Below are 15579 nucleotides of genomic sequence, written 5' to 3' on the forward strand. Positions count from 1 at the left end.
CTAAAGTTCAAGGAGCTTCTAACCTAGAAAGGGATAAGATTTTGTGCTGTGTGCTAAGGTGGTGAATTATGAGGGGAAGGGAGGTGCTGAAGGGATTCCAGAATGGCCCTGGGTAGTTGAGCAGGGTAAGATGATGGTTAAGTTTGATCAGAAAATATAGAGCAAAAGGAAATGTGACTGTGTTCTTTACCCCTAGCAGATCTCTTGAATTTCCTTCCTGACAACATGCTTTTTGGGGAAGACATGAGATGCCAATAAGACCTGGCACTCCTCCTCCTCTGAGCATCCATAGAAAATGACCTTTCTGCTCAAAATTATTTCTTTTCTTTCCACTATGTGAGCCTGCGTTTGCTTCTTCCACAGTGCCTGCTTCTATTCAGTCTGTCTGTCAGCAATGCCTACAATATGCTGGGCTCTTGGCTAGGCCCTGGGGCTGCAGAAAGGAACCTCACTCTCAAGGGATTCATGGACAAAATCCAGTGAACAGACCATGATTAAACAGTGTGATCAGTGCTGTGCCATGTGTGTTAACCACAGAGTACCAGCCTGAGGAGTTGGGGGAGGCATCCCCTAGGCAATGACCCCACTAGAATCAAGTCTTAATGATTGGACAAAAGCTCTTGTCACCCAAGAAAGAGTGAGGCCTGCCTTCAATTGAACAGCTGGTGCAAATCTTAGAGCTTGTGTGCCAGAACACCCTGGAATGACTCCACTTTATCCCCATCTCCTTTCCCCTTCAGCCAAGATCCATTTGCCACCCCTCCCCCAGCACTGGCTGCATTGCTGTGGCCACATTAAGACCTGGCCCCAGATGGAGGATGAGTGAGGAAGCCGTTGTACCAATATGGCTGAGTGAAGCTGCCGAAGGCCCTAGAAGGAGGAAGTGGATAAGTGCCTTATCCAAAAGGATACAGCAGCCTCAGGTCTTATCAGGGGGCAGGAGCTTCCTCACTCCTTCCCCCACCTCTGACCAAGTCACAATGTGCCTCGGCAGTGCAGGCAGCTGTGTGGGGGGAGGAGGAACTATAGAACTGTGGGCTAGAGTGGAGGTGTACAGACCAGCTGGTTCATGATTGCACTATCCCAAGCAGGAAGCAATGGTGGCTTAGACTAGCATGGTGGTAGTGGAAATGGGGTGAAGATTCAAGAGACATAGTTGAAAGGCAGAACCAACAGGACTTGATGATAAAATACTCTCAAGAAAAGGGAGGAGTCGACTTTCAGCCATAAGCATCCACCCCCCAGAGTGGGCCTCACCCCCTTCCTGGCAATCCTAGAAACCATATGGGTCCAGGACCTAGAGCCCTTTACTCTGCCTACTACTCAGCAAGTGGGTTTCAGTTTGATAAGAAAAGACTTCCTGTGGTGGAACTGAAAGGAAGAGGAAGGAGCTAACCCATTCCTGCCTAGGAGGTTGTGGGAGAAGGAAGATGGCCAGAGCTTTGTGTCCACTTCATGCCCTCTGGCTTCTGGAGTGGGTGCAGCTGCTCTTGGGACCCGGTGCTGCACCTCCAACCTGGGCCTTGAACCTGGACCCAGTGCGACTCACCTTCTACACAGGCCCCAATGGCAGCTACTTTGGGTTTTCATTGGACTTCTACAAGGACAGCCGTGGGAGGTGAGCCCTGGGGAACTCCCCCCCATCACTGCTTCTCTGGGTCTTGACTTCCCCATTTGTGATAGAGGTTGAGCAAAGTGATTTCTAGGGTCTATTCGGGCTGAGTTCCTGTTAGGAATACTGGGGAGGGACTAGCTCAGGTGAAGGTGTCAACGAGAGGCAGCACTGGGGAGCTGGACAGAGCAAGGACAAAGGGAAGACAAAAGTTGATGCTTTATTTTTTTCCCCAAGGGTCAGTTTTATGACCCACTCCACCCTCATCCTTTTGAAATACAGAGAGGAGCACATGTCTTAAATTGACTTGCAGAACTATGAAATTGTCTATCCACCCCCCCACCTTGCTTTTCTATTCCAACCCCCTCATCCCCATAAAAATTATAGATATTTGAAAAGAAGCAATAGGGCATTCATGGTTGGGATGGATCAGGCTGCAAAATCAGACAGCTAAGATTAGAGTCCTGGCTCTTCCTCTTGATAGGAACTACCCTGAGCTAGTTACTTATTGAAGTGGACACTAGTGTCCAGCTTCAGGGAGTGGCAATGGCAGATGGCCTTCAAGTATCAGCCCCTTGGGAAATTTCCTCTGCTGAAGAGAGCCACCTCCCCCAAAGCTCCCCCACTTCCAAATGTGGCCTAGGAACAATGACTGATCGATGAGGAGTGTGGAGAGCGGGGAAAGATTAAGGGTCCGGCTCTCTCACCTCAACTCCAGACAGTTCTGAAGGGTCCTTCTAGCTCCAGAGTTCCCAGGGCATTAGCCCATGGCTGTTATTGGGCCTGAATCTCAGCTCGGCTCCCTCCTCTGCCCACTCGTGCTTCTTTCCCCTCCTTTCCACAGATATTGGTCTCATGGGCATTACTTAATAAACATTCTGCACACTAAAAAAAAAAAAATTATAGCATTTTTTGGAGCACTCATATATTATTTGGATGGCACTGTGCTGAATGTTCCTCTTACGTTTATTTCATTTACTTCTGACAGCATTTATTGGTTGGTATTGTCCACCTTTTATATACGGTACAGCTGTGATTTGAACCTAGATCTACTAGAGTCCTCAGAGGTGTCAGCACCCCACCACCCACTTTAGAGGTGACCACTAGCTTAATTCTTCGCCGTTAAAACTCACCCTCATGAAGGGATCTGATAACAGTTCAGACAGACATATTAGGGTGCATATAAACCCATGGCTTTTGGCGGCAGGTGTTGGGGAATGCAGATGTGTACAGAGTTTAGGAGGTCTCTAAAGGCAAGGATATCAAAACCCTGGTGTTCAAATCGAACCAAATGGTTATAGTCTCAGCTTTACCCTTAATTCCGCGGGTTGCTGTGGGCATATGATTTCCCTCGCTGGAAGTCAGTTTCACTGACCATAAAATGAAAAGACTGGCCTCTGCGGTCTGTGAGGTTTCACTGAGGAAAGATGACCCAGGGACCCACCCCAAGGCACACTGCCCTCCCGGGTAGTGCTCCCGCCGCGGGCACTGGGGAATGGGGTACGCTGGAATCCGCGCAGCGCTCACCCAGCTTTCTTATGCAGCGTGTCCATCGTGGTGGGCGCCCCACGGACCCTGGGCCGCAGCCAGGAGGAGACAGGCGGCGTTTTCCTGTGCCCCTGGAAGGCCGAGGGCGACCAGTGTACCTCGCTGCCCTTCGACCTCAGTGAGTCTCGCACAAGGAGGGAAAGGGAGGGGCTACAGGGAGAGCGGACAGCTGGGCTTCAGCACCCCACCCCTTCTTGTGCCCTCCAGATGATGAGACGCGAAGCGTAGGCACCCAAACTTTCCAAACCTTCAAGGCCCGTCAAGGACTAGGGGCGTCGGTCGTTAGTTGGAGCGACATCGTTGTGGTGGGCGCTACAGGACTGGGCTCAGGGAGCAGACAGAGGGCGGGGACACGTGGAGGGGGGGAACCCGAGTCCCGCCCCTTCCCCACTATCCTGTGGCCCTGCTTCAGGCCTGCGCCCCCTGGCAGCACTGGAACGTCCTGGAAAAGGCCGAGGAGGCTGAGAAGACGCCCGTAGGTGGCTGCTTCGTGGCTCAGCTGCAGAACGGCGGCCGCGCGGAGTACTCACCCTGCCGGGCCAACATCATGAGACGGGTTTACGAGAAAAATTACTTCAGTGAGCTCCGCTCTCCGTTCTGGCTCCGCCCACTCGCGGCGGTTTAGCCCCGCCCTTAATCTGATCCTTCCCTCCCTCCAGCTCCCCCAAACCCTGCTTTCAGCCTGGCATCGCCCAGTGACCCAGCTCCTGGCTCCACCCCGCACGCCCCCGGCCCGGGAGCCGCTTCAAGGCCACGCCACCGTATTACCCCGTGGCCCCGCCCCCATATGACTCCACCTCCCGGCCCCGCCCAGGCCCCAGGGCCTGCTTCTTCACAGACCCTTCCTTCTTGCCTCCTCTAGGCGGAGACAAGCGCTACTGTGAAGCCGGCTTCAGCTCGGTGGTCACTCAGGCGAGTAGGGATCATAAACGGCGTGGGGGCGGCTCCCAAACAGGACCCCCTCTCACCTCCAGGGCTTCCTTTTCAGGCTGGGGAGTTGGTGCTTGGGGCCCCTGGCGGCTACTATTTCCTAGGTACGTGCCCATCCGTACACCTCCCTCCCTTCTCTCGGCCTGGGTAGACCCCAGGCGTCTGGGGCCCCACACCAGCTGTCCCTCGCTCCCTAGGTCTCCTGGCGCGGGCTCCAATTGCCGATATCATCTCGAGTTACCGCCCGGGCACCCTCTTGTGGCACGTGCCCACCCAGCAGCTAACCTTCGACTACAGCCACCCAGAGTACTTCGACGGCTACCGGGGTAACCCTGGCACCTCCCTTCGAGGCTTCCCAGCACTCTTAAGTGTCACCGCCGGTCAGGTCCTGCCCCTGTGGGAACTCCCCCTTGCCAACCCTGGCTGGCCAGCTCCAGCGCTAAGGCGCCCCCATCCTCTGCTCCCGCAGCTCCCCTTCCCCACCCTCTGCAGACCGCCCAGCTCCCATACACCCCACCTCGACTTCCCGCCCTGGATTCGCTTCACGGCCTAGGGCAGGTCTCGGTGGCCTCGATTTTCCCGTCTACACAATGCAGGATTTAGACCGGGTGGTCTCTGAGTCTCCTCTCTCTCGGCCCCCTCCCTGCTTCACCCTCCCGGAAAGGCTAATTCGCGCTGTGTCTTCAGGGTACTCGGTGGCTGTAGGCGACTTTGACGGGAATCCAAACACTACAGGCAAGAAATTCACTTAGGGGCGGGGGTTGGGGAAGCCCGGAAAGGAGCACCTCTAAGACCCGCACCGAAATCTCCCTGGGATGAGGAATGGCGGGCTGGAGGCGGGTAGAGATTCCAAGGACCTCACTCGCTGGGCCCGGCTCTCCCTAGAGTTTGTCTTCGGTGCCCCTACCTGGAGCTGGACCCTGGGAGCGGTGAGTGCCCTCTGCCCACCACTCAGTGTCCCGAAGCCACTGACTTCACTCTTCAGCCTGATATCCCCACCTAAACCTCCTGCCCTTCTGCGGCGGGGGCGACAATAACGCGCTCCTGTGCGTTGTCCGCGCAGGTGGAGATTTGGGGCTCGTACCACCAGACGCTGCACCGGCTGCACGGAGAGCAGGTGGGCGTCGGGTCCCCTTGGGGGTGGCCAAGGCTGGGGGATTGAGACCGTAGAATATTCCGCGGGACATGGTGGGGGCAAAGTCCAAGAGAGGGTACCGAGTCCGGGGACAGAAAGTAAGGTGCGGCCGGGCTTCCTGCAGATGGCTTCGTATTTCGGGCACTCAGTGGCGGTCACTGACGTCAACAGGGACGGGTGAGAAGCTGGGCGCCCCCACCCCTACCCAGTTGGGTCCCAAATTACCAGAGGCGTTGACTGCCCTCGGTCTCCTCCTTTCCTAGCCCTCACTCCCACGTGACCACCGAGGGGAGCGGGAGGGCGAGGGTGGGCGAGATTTGGCTCTGGCCCGCAGCGGCCCCCTACCTCCCACCCCCCCACGTAACCGCCCGTCGGGCCCGCAGGAGGCATGACCTCTTGGTGGGCGCGCCACTGTACATGGAGAGCCGTGCTGACCGCAAGCTGGCCGAGGTGGGGCGCGTGTACTTGTTCCTGCAGACTCGAGGCCCCCACGCGCTGGGCGCCCCCAGCCTCCTGCTGACCGGCACGCAGCTCTATGGGCGATTTGGCTCAGCCATCGCCCCTCTGGGCGACCTCAACCGGGATGGCTACAACGGTAAGGGATGAGAGGAGCCCCACTTGCTACACAGGGGTTTACAGCCACAATGATCTTGGATTTGACCCGAGGGCAGCAGGAGCCAGGAAGGGGTTTGAGCAGGAGAGAGTTAAAGGAGACTAATTGGGATTTGTTTGCGTTAGTCCGTGCAAGAAGTGGTGACTGCCCGGATGTGGGCTTTGGCAGCGGAGTTAGAGATGAAGGTGATTTCAAGATATTTATTACTTAGATTATTAGGACTTGATAGGTGACTGGATGTGGGGCTAAGAGAGAGAGGAGTTGGGTGGGTGGTGGTGCCCTTCACTGCCTGGAACTCAAGCCATGCAACAGGTCTGGGGTGAGATCAGCAATTCAGCTCTGGACTTGTTTGATTTTTTTTTTTTTTTTTTTTTTTTTTTTGGCTGTGCGATGTGGCTTGCAGGATCTTAGTTCCCTGACCAGGGATCGAACCCGGGCCTCTGGCAGTGAGAGCATCGGGTCCTAACCACTGGACTGCCAGGGAATTCCCTGGACTTGTTTGATCTTGAAGGGCTTGGGAACATTAGGCGGACATATCCAGAGAACAGCTGGGTGTGGCTTCCCCCACTTCCAGCAGAGAGGTCTGAGTGGGAGATAGGGGACTGGGGAGAGTCAGTGAGGTCCTGGGAGCTTGCGAAGTGTGAAGAGGCCCAGGACAGAGCCCTGGGGAGCAAGAGCATTTAGGGGACTCCCAGAGAAAGTGAGTCTGGAAAGGAGACAGAGGAATGTTCAGAGAGGTGGGAGGGAAACCAGGAGATCTGATAGCCCAGAACTCAAAGGAAGAGTGCTTTAAGCAGGAGGAAGCTGGGTCAGTGGCTCCAGATGCTGCTGAAAGGTACAATTAGATGGGGCTGGAGAAGTAAATATTCATGGGCTTTAACAAGAAGGAGGTCATTGGTGACAGTGACAAGAACCGATTCAGGGCTGGGTAGGGACCAAAGCCAGAATGCCAGGAGGCAAGGTATGAATGGAGGGGAAAAACTGAGGGCAGCCAGGGTAGACCACTCTTGCAACCAGTTTGTGAATGGAAAAAGAGAAAGGTGATTACTGAAAGGAGATGAGGGTCAAGGGAAGGTTATTTTAATTTCAAAGAATATGGAGTAGGTTGAATGTGGAGGAAAATGATCTTATGGGGAAATGGGGGCGTGCAGTGAGCTGGAGGAGGGTCCCTGCAATGCCTGAGGGATGCAGGGGTGGGATGCTCAGCCCAGTGGCAGGTGTAGGAGGGACACCTATTCCAGGGTCAAATGGGGAGAGGAGGAAAAAGTGGGTGTGGAGTTATAACAACAGTTGGGCTGCTTCTCTTTGTGAATGAAGTGGGGGGCTGGGAGCCTGACTGAATGGAGAAGGTTTGAAAGAGGTGCTGAGCAGAAAATGCCGAGGGACTGCTGGGCAGCATCAAGGTCCCTAGTGAAGGCTGGAGGTCAGGAATTCATGGTGCTCCATATGGTGGGGTCTGGCCAGGCTTGCCCAGGACTGGCAATGGGGCAGGACGGCTGAGGATATGGTGAGGGTGATTGAATGACCAGAAAATAAGTGAAGAGATGAGGAAGCCAAAGATCAGGAGACAGTGGAGGCCCAGGGCCTGAGGATGAGACTGGTCTGAGTGGTCTATTTGGATGAATTCTGTGTACCTCGATCAGAAAAATCAATAAAGATTTTTAAAAGAAAACAACTGCACAGAAAACATAGCATAAAGTCAGAAGACAAAGGAAAGGCAATTACAACATATATATCAAAGATTTTAATTGCTATCACATGCAAAGAATTCTTACAGATTAATAAGATTATGATGATTATTAAATTTTCAGAAGTGATCTTAAAAGTTATTAGTGATGACGAGCCCATGGCATGACTCTGGATTTGCATGGTGGGAGTAGAGTGGGGTGAAGACCCCCAGGTGAAGAAGGGGCAAATATTTAATAGGTCTTGGTTACTTAATCTTCTGGGACTCTATTTTCTCATCTAAAATGGGAAGAATAATGCCTAATTTTCAGGATTAAGTGAAATCGTGTCATTATATTTTCCTCAATAGATAGTGAGGGCTGTTTTTGTTTTTACAATAATCGGACTTGATGGGTCTCCCTCCTACCCAATTGTAAACTCCTGGAGGGCGGGGCAGCTCTCTCCTTGACCCAGACCTCTGCCTTCCTCTCCTGGTCCCCTGGAGTCTGCCCAGAGAAGGAGCTCAGGAAAGTTTTACAGGGCCATCTGGAGAGACTGGATAACAAACAGCCACCCCCTTTCTGTTGCTCCTTCCAGATGTTGCTGTGGCCGCCCCCTATGGGGGTCCCAGCGGTCGAGGCCAAGTGTTGGTGTTCCTGGGTCAGAGTGAGGGACTTAACTCACACCCTTCCCAGGTCCTGGACAGCCCCTTCCCCACAGGCTCTGGCTTTGGCTTCTCCCTTCGAGGTGCCACAGACATCGATGACAATGGATACCCAGGTGCCCCTGGACTGCCTCCAGCTAGACAGGAAGGGCCCTTGGGCATTAGCTGGAGATGCTGAGACACAGCCAGGGGCTTGAACCTGACCTGGTGCCCCACTGAGAGCTCTGACCCGTCTGTGGGGCTGGGGGGCCAGAGCAAACCTTCTATGGGGGTGGTTGTGTGGGGAAGTTCTGGGAAGATGAGGTGAGGACGCCATACCCCCTCTAATTAACAATTCTGACACCTCCCCTCCTTCCCACAATGTCTATAGACCTGCTGGTGGGAGCTTACGGGGCCAACAAGGTTATTGTGTACAGGTGAGCACTGGTTCCAGGGGCGGGGAGGGGGAGGACCCACACCACCAGAGGAGACTAGGCCAGGAGGGGCCACAAGGCAAGCTTCCTGCATCCCACCAGGGCTCAGCCGGTGGTGATGGTCACTGTCCAGCTGCTGGTGCAAGATTCGCTGAATCCTGCTGTGAAGAATTGTGTCCTGCCCCAGACCGAGACGCCAGTGAGCTGGTGAGGAGACAGAGGGCATGGGCCAGGCGGGATCTGGGGCCTCAGTGCGGGGACCCTAGCCCCTGAGCCCCATTCACATCTTTGCAGCTTTAACATCCAGATGTGTGTGGGAGCCACTGGACACAACGTTCCCAAGAAGCTGCGTGAGTGGCACCATGGGGACAGGAGGGAGGTGGGCCTGGGCCCCCTGGAGGCTGGCCGGGGAGACCCTGACACTTCCTGCTTGCCCGGCCAGGCCTAAATGCTGAGCTGCAGCTGGACCGGCAGAAGCCCCGCCAGGGCCGGCGGGTGCTACTGCTGGCCTCTCAACAGGCAGGCACCATCCTGGGCCTGGATCTGAGCGGGAGGCACGGCCCCACCTGCCACACCACCAAGGCCTTCCTCCGAGTATGCCCGGCTGGGAACGGGCAGGGCTGGGTGTGCAGAGCCTGTTCATCCAGCCCTGGGGCATTGGGCTGGGTGCTGCATGGGGTGGTCAGTGGGACACACGTAGTAGGGTACATGGTGGCAAGATGGCCTGACTCTTGCCCCCTCACTAGGATGAGGCCGACTTCCGGGACAAGCTGAGCCCCATCGTGCTCAGCCTCAATGTGTCCCTGCAGCCTGAGAAGGATGGACTTGCCCCTGCTCTCATGTTGCATGGAGACACCCACATCCAGGAACAGGTAGGGGTGGGCAGGTGCAGGCAAGGGAGGTGGAGGACCCCTCCACCCAGAAAGTCAGGGTTAGGGTTAGTGTCCAAATCGTATTGTGAACCCCCAAACCTAGATGTCACCTCTAATCTCTGATGTTACTCTCAACCCTGATGAAAACCCCCAAATCTCAATATCCCCTAAACCCTCATGTAAACCCCAAATGTCGATGTCACCTCTAAACTCTGATATAAACCCATAAACCCTGATGTCATCATCAAAGCCCTGACATCATCCCAAACCCTGATGCAAACCCCAAAGCTCTGATGTCATCTCCAACCTCCTTTTCCTTCTCAGACCTTCTAATTCCCTAAGCCCTGATGTGCCCCCAAACTTACCCACACACCTGATGTGCCCCCTCTAGACCCGCATCATTCTGGACTGTGGGGAAGATGATCTGTGTGTGCCACAGCTCCAGCTCACTGCCAGCGTGTGAGGAGACCGCCCGCTCTACCCGACCCTGGCCCTGTCTACCCCGATGACACCCCCTCCCCACCTGGCTCCTGATACTGTCCTCAGCCCCTCTCCTCCTCCCAGACCCTGGGCTTGGACCCGGCCTCCTCGGCTTTACTCCTTTCTCCCCACAGGACGGGCTCCCCGCTCCTCATTGGAGCCGATAACGTGCTGGAGCTGCAGATGGAAGCGGCCAACGAGGGTGAGGGAGCCTACGAGGCCGAGCTGGCTGTGCACCTGCCTCCAGGCGCACACTACATGCGGGCCCTCAGCAACATCGAGGTGAGGCCCCCACCCTGGGGCACTGTCGGGGACCTGGAAGGTGCAGGAGCCTTGATTCTCATCTCCCACCTGAGAGCTCCCACTTCTCTTATACCTTCCTTTAAAAGCTGTGATTTGTTTTTTTTTTTCTTTTTAATTCGGAAGAGGAACATTTGCTAAGAACTCGATTATAAAACCCAAACCAAAAATGGCTCAGGAAATAAATGTTAACAGGAACCTCTGTTAACATTTGGTGAATTTCCTTCCAGTCTTTTTTCTCAGCATCAACACTTTATTTATTTTATTGACGTAGTTTATAATAATGGGGTTATACTCCATGTAATGTTTTGTGCGTTTTATTTCCAAAAAAAAAAAATCATTAAAAAGAATAAGGTGCTGCAGTAATACATAAAGTGGAATATGACAGTCCTTGAACTCCCACCCTGGCATCCTCCCTTCCCTGAGTTTCCAAGGGAGCTTAAATATATATGGGATGCTCTGTAACCATCTTCTTTCTCGGGACTGCCTCTCTGAAGGGCTTTGAGAGGATCATCTGTAACCAGAAGAGGGAGAATGAGACCAAGGTGGTACTGTGTGAGCTGGGCAACCCCATGAAGAGGAACGCCCAGGTGAGGCCACCCAATCCTGGGTGCTGGGTCTCCTCCACCAGGGGTTCATAGGCAGCTGGGTTTTAGGGGCTGGGTTTGGAGTCAGATGGCTCCAGGCTAGAATCCTGGTCCTCCCACTCCCTAGCTGTGTGTTCTTGGGTGAGTGACACCCTTTCTGAGTGGGCTTCTGAACAAAATGGAGGTAATAATGGTGACCTTGGAGCATGAGGACCACAGGCCACATTCAGAGTGGGCATTTGGGCGGTGACTTTGGCTCTCCCCATGTCTCAGATAGGAATCACGATGTTGGTGAGTGTGGGGAACCTGGAAGAGGCTGGGGAGCACGTGTCCTTCCGGCTGCAGATCAGGAGGTACTAGACTGGGAAGCACTCCGTTCCCCTATCTGATCTCCACACAGAGACCCTCAGACACCCTCCAAACATAAGGGTCTTCTGGGATGTCTGCTCTTTAGACTTCCCTCTTCCCTTTCTTCCTCAGAGACTTGTTTCTGAGTTTTGGAGCCCTAGAGGAAGTTCTTTTCTAGGTCTAACTTTAGTGTGGCATGCTGTTTGTGGAGTTAGCTCTTCCTGAGGCCTCTGAAATTCTGGCCCAGCCCCAGAGAGTCCTCATGTTCACTGGCCTGGTGTCCCTGATCTGTTTCTCCTCATCCCCCTCCCTTACAGCAAGAACAGCCAGAATCCAAACAGTGAGATGGTGAAGCTGGATGTGCCAGTTCGGGCAGAGGCCCATGTGGAGCTGAGAGGGTGAGAGGCCAGGGATGGAAAAGGGAGTTAGTAGGCACAGCCCTAAGGTTCCGGGGTCCTGGGCAAACCCCCACGGGCAAGTCAGGGGATCAAGCTCACTCGGGGAGTGTCGGGCCCCTGCAGGAACTCCTTTCCAGCCTCCCTGGTGGTGGCAGCAGAAGAAGGCAAGAGGGAGAACAGCTCGGACAGCTGGGGCCCCAAAGTGGAGCACACCTATGAGGTAGGGAGGAGCCTCCGCACCCCAGGCTAGAGTGGGAGGGCCCCAGGGGCTGGTCTAGGTGCTGAGCCTCCTAACATCCTGCCACCACCACCCCGCCAGCTCCACAACAATGGCCCTGGTGCTGTAAATGGCCTCCGCCTCAACCTCCACCTCCCCGGCCAGTCCCAGCCCTCCGACCTGCTCTACATCCTGGATATACAGCCCCGGGGAGGCCTTCAGTGCTCCCCACAACCGTCTCCCAACCCCCTCAAGGTGAGAGCCTGGGTGAATCCCCAGCCCATCAAACAGGCCCCCTCTAGGAGGGCTGGGAGATGGGCAGAGTGCCGGACCTGATGGCCTCTTTGCCTCCCCAGCTGGATTGGGGGCTGCCCACCTCCAGCCCTTCCCCGGCCCATCACAAGCGGGACCGCAGACAGGCACTCCTGCCAGAGCACGAGCAGCCCTCGAGGCTTCAAGGTCCAGTTTTTGTGGTGAGCAGGCTCTGTGGTCTCCAGCTGGGGCCTCCCTGGGGCCCAGGGGCAGAGGGGATGGGAGGCAGGGAGGGAGAGGGGCGGGTGGTGTGATGTAGGCCTCGTGTGGGCCACCGTGGTCCCACAGAGTCCTCCGAGTGAATAGGAAGGATTGTGCTGGTCTTGTGTCTAGGGCAGGGTGGGGGGCACTTGCATATTTTAAGGTTTCCAGTACATTAAAGAAAATGAATAAATGCCAAAGCAGGTTTACAAAAAGGCTGGGTATTGAACGCTGTGTTATTGACCCACTTCTTTCCTCCCTCTCCCTGCATCTCCGGGACTGTGTGAGCAATCTCATTCAGAGATAACGTCCCAAGCTTGAATCTGAGTCCCTTCCCGAGGAGGAGGCCCGGCCTGTGCTCCCTGAGCCCCCAGCCCCCTCTGTCTTGGGTCCTGCGGTGAGAGGGTGATGGGTCAGCAGGGGCTGGGGACCAATGACACATCCCCTCAGAGCTGCGATTCGGCGCCCTGTACTGTGGTGCAGTGTGAGCTGCAGGAGATGGCGCGCGGGCAGCGGGTCATGGTCACGGTGCTGGCCTTCCTGTCGCTGCCCAGCCTCCGCCAGGTGGGCCGGGATGCGCGCGGGCGGGGCCCTCGGAGGCGGGGACTGAGTGTGTTGGGGGAGGGCGGGGCTTCGGGGGCGGGAGAGAGTGAGGGCAGAGTTTACTTTGGAGGGGACGGGGTTAGGCTGGGGGCAGATCTCCCCAGAGGGGAGTCTGGGGCCGGTACTCCCGCCACCAATAGGCCTCGTGTAAATGGCTTTCACCGCCACCCCATCCAGAGGCCCCTGGATCAGTTTGTGCTGCAGTCGCACGCTTGGTTCAACGTCTCCTCCCTTCCCTACGCCGTGCCCGCCCTCAGCCTGCCCAGCGGGGAAGCTCTGGTGAGTGTGGAAGGATGGTGGCAGAAAGGGGTCCCGCGGGTCTCCCACTGGCCTTCCCCTGTGTCCCTGCCCGGCAGGATGGGGGCGGGGCCTCCCTGGGTCTGCGGGGTGGGACAAGTAGGTGGCTTCGCTGGGGGTCACCAGCCCTGCAAGTTTGAGTCTTTGGGAAGGTCAGCGTCCCGGTGGCTGAGGAGACCCGCGGGTCTCCCCTCAGGTGCAGACACAGCTGCTTCGGGTCCTGGAGGAGAGAGACATTCCAATCTGGTGGGTGCTGGTAGGCGTGCTGGGTGGCCTGCTGCTGCTCACGTTCCTGGTCCTGGCCATGTGGAAGGTGAGGCGGGAAGGCAGGGTGGGGGAGGCAGAGGGAGATGGTGGCCCAAGCAGGTGACCCAGGGTCCATCTGATCTCCAGCTCCACTATTAGAATGTCACACTCTAGAGGACCTCTTCCAGGGCACAGATCCCTGGGAGAGGTGGCACCTGAAATTCTAAGGCCTTTAGACCCATTCCCCTGAGAGCAGGAGTCCCAGGGAATGAGCCCTGCCTTCAGGAATCCATTGGCCACCGAGAAGGACAGGGTTCACCTCCTCCCTGCTCTGTCCTCCCCCGCGCCGACTGAGGTGGGAGACCCAGGTCTGATCCAGACCCCGCTGCCTGCTCCTTGTGAGGCCCTGCTGGGTCACTCCCTCCTCTGCGCCTGGACAACATGTGAGCCGTTCTCAAACACACGTGTCCAAACCCTGGAAAGCCATAGTGCTTTTAGGGAAAACCACACGTTAGACTTATAATAATCAAATATATACCATCACACGCTTGAGTCATATAGAGACATAATCATCAGTACTTAAGAAAAATTCAGGGAAGAAACAACAAAATATTAAAAAAAAATTTTGTTACATGCATTATCTCTAAATGGGGAAAGGCCTCCATTTGATCGTATAGTGGGGTTTGTGTTCTGTGCTGGTCCAGGACGAGGACCTCGTGACTGGCTGGTTTCCAGCATACATCCTCCACTGCTGCTCTGGGGCCTAAAGATCACCTTTACACCCTGTCCCCGGCCCCTGTGCACCCCCAGGTTGGCTTCTTCAAGCGGAATCGGCCACCCTTAGAAGAAGATGATGAAGAGGAGTGATGAGCCCATGCATCTCTGTCCTAGCAGGAAGGCTGGGGGTGATGCCTGCTCTATCCCTTCTTCTCCAGCGAGTGCCCCCCAGCTCTGGTCACCCATGGGTAGGAGCTGTTCCATGGAGGGCTCCTGATGTCATTCCCCACCCGTCAGAGCCAGGTCACCCCCTTTCCTGCTGCCTAATAAAGAGGTTGAGTCCCAACCCCCAGCATGATGCCTCCTCTTGGGGTCAGAGGAGGAGAGGGGGCCTGAGGTGACGTTGGGATGGGGAATCTAGGGCTGGCAGAAGTGTGAGCAGAGAGGGTCTCTGCCAGGGTAAAGGGTGCAAATTACTGTCTTTGGGGAGTGTCGGGGAGTAGAGAGTGGGGGTGGAGCAAGGGAGAAAGGGTGGCAGAGCCTCCAAGTGAGACTGGAGGGGGATGGGGTGTCTGAGGGTGACTGGGTGGGATGGGGGTTGGGAGCATCGAGAAGTCAGGCTGCGTCCCTGGTGGGTGGCTTTAAACAATATTTTTTCCATGATTTTGAGGGAATCAAACCTCAAGATGATCTGAGATTTGGAGAAATAACACACTGTCCCCACTCATAAAAGAAGGTGCTTAAAGCTGTGTTCAGAGTGAGGAGGGGCAGAGGGAGACGGAGTAAGCCCTCAGTCTGACGAAGGCAGAGTCACGACAGGGACAGAAGAGCAGGCATTGCTCTCTGGCCACCCTGCTGTTTGCTGTTCCTTCTTCCCCGCTAAGGGGAAGGGTCTTCAGTTAAGAACAAGGGCACAGGTGGGGAGCTCACAGGAGGGCTAGGAGTGGAAGACAGCTGTCCCACCGCAGAGACTGGAGTCAGCGGATAGAGGTGGGATGTCCTCTTGGAGTCCTGAGAGGTTTGTTGGTTCATGAGTTCAATATTTATTGAGCACCATGGACCTGGTACTGTTCCAGTGCTGGGGTGGAGCAGTGGACAAAACAAAGTCCCGAGCTCATGGAACTTACATTCAACCAGGAGTAAAGAATAAACAAATTAATGTATGGTCAGTGGCAGTCAATGCTGGGAGTTGAAATAAAGATAAGGAGATAGTGATCGAATTAAGTGGGTGTTGGGAGAGGGCTGACATTCTAGGGAGAGTAGTCAGGGAAGGCCTCTCTAATGAGGTGAGCAGAGAGATGAATGAATGAGGCAGGCAGCTGGAGGGAATAAAGTGTTCTAGACAGAAAGAGCAGCCAACGAAGAGGCATGAAGTGGGAGCAGGCTTGATGTATTCAAGTAAAAGAAAGGAGGCCCCTGGG

At 55.4% G+C, this 15579-nt stretch overlaps 1 protein-coding gene across 1 annotated transcript; it reads left to right on the top strand.

The window, feature by feature from the left end:
* Positions 1–1430: 1430 nt before the first annotated feature.
* Positions 1431–14504, top strand: ITGA2B (integrin subunit alpha 2b). Its single transcript, XM_061177110.1, has 30 exons — positions 1431–1618; positions 3157–3278; positions 3368–3465; positions 3573–3738; positions 4023–4072; positions 4149–4194; positions 4288–4416; positions 4778–4825; positions 4976–5019; positions 5154–5207; positions 5350–5402; positions 5609–5820; positions 8101–8283; positions 8538–8583; positions 8683–8787; positions 8875–8930; positions 9023–9174; positions 9327–9452; positions 9844–9911; positions 10067–10214; positions 10730–10822; positions 11093–11172; positions 11485–11565; positions 11689–11785; positions 11885–12037; positions 12139–12255; positions 12746–12859; positions 13076–13177; positions 13392–13508; positions 14252–14504. The coding sequence occupies exons 1-30, from the start codon at positions 1431–1433 to the stop codon at positions 14306–14308; spliced, it is 3105 nt and encodes a 1034-aa protein (XP_061033093.1). The 3' UTR covers positions 14309–14504.
* Positions 14505–15579: the final 1075 nt, after the last annotated feature.

This window comes from Eubalaena glacialis, chromosome 19 (assembly GCF_028564815.1).
Source record: "Eubalaena glacialis isolate mEubGla1 chromosome 19, mEubGla1.1.hap2.+ XY, whole genome shotgun sequence".
Taxonomy (NCBI): Eukaryota; Metazoa; Chordata; class Mammalia; order Artiodactyla; family Balaenidae; genus Eubalaena; species Eubalaena glacialis.

What these genes read in the sequence shown, in the direction of transcription:
- ITGA2B (XM_061177110.1), top strand. Translation starts at nt 1,431, where the DNA reads ATGGCCAGAGCTTTGTGTCCACTTCATGCCCTCTGGCTTCTGGAGTGG. An exon ending in CTCCAGCTCACTGCCAGCGT is followed by an intron (nt 9,912 to 10,066) that starts GTGAGGAGACCG and finishes TTCTCCCCACAG; the next exon opens with GACGGGCTCCCCGCTCCTCA. An exon ending in TGCCCAGCGGGGAAGCTCTG is followed by an intron (nt 13,178 to 13,391) that starts GTGAGTGTGGAA and finishes GTCTCCCCTCAG; the next exon opens with GTGCAGACACAGCTGCTTCG.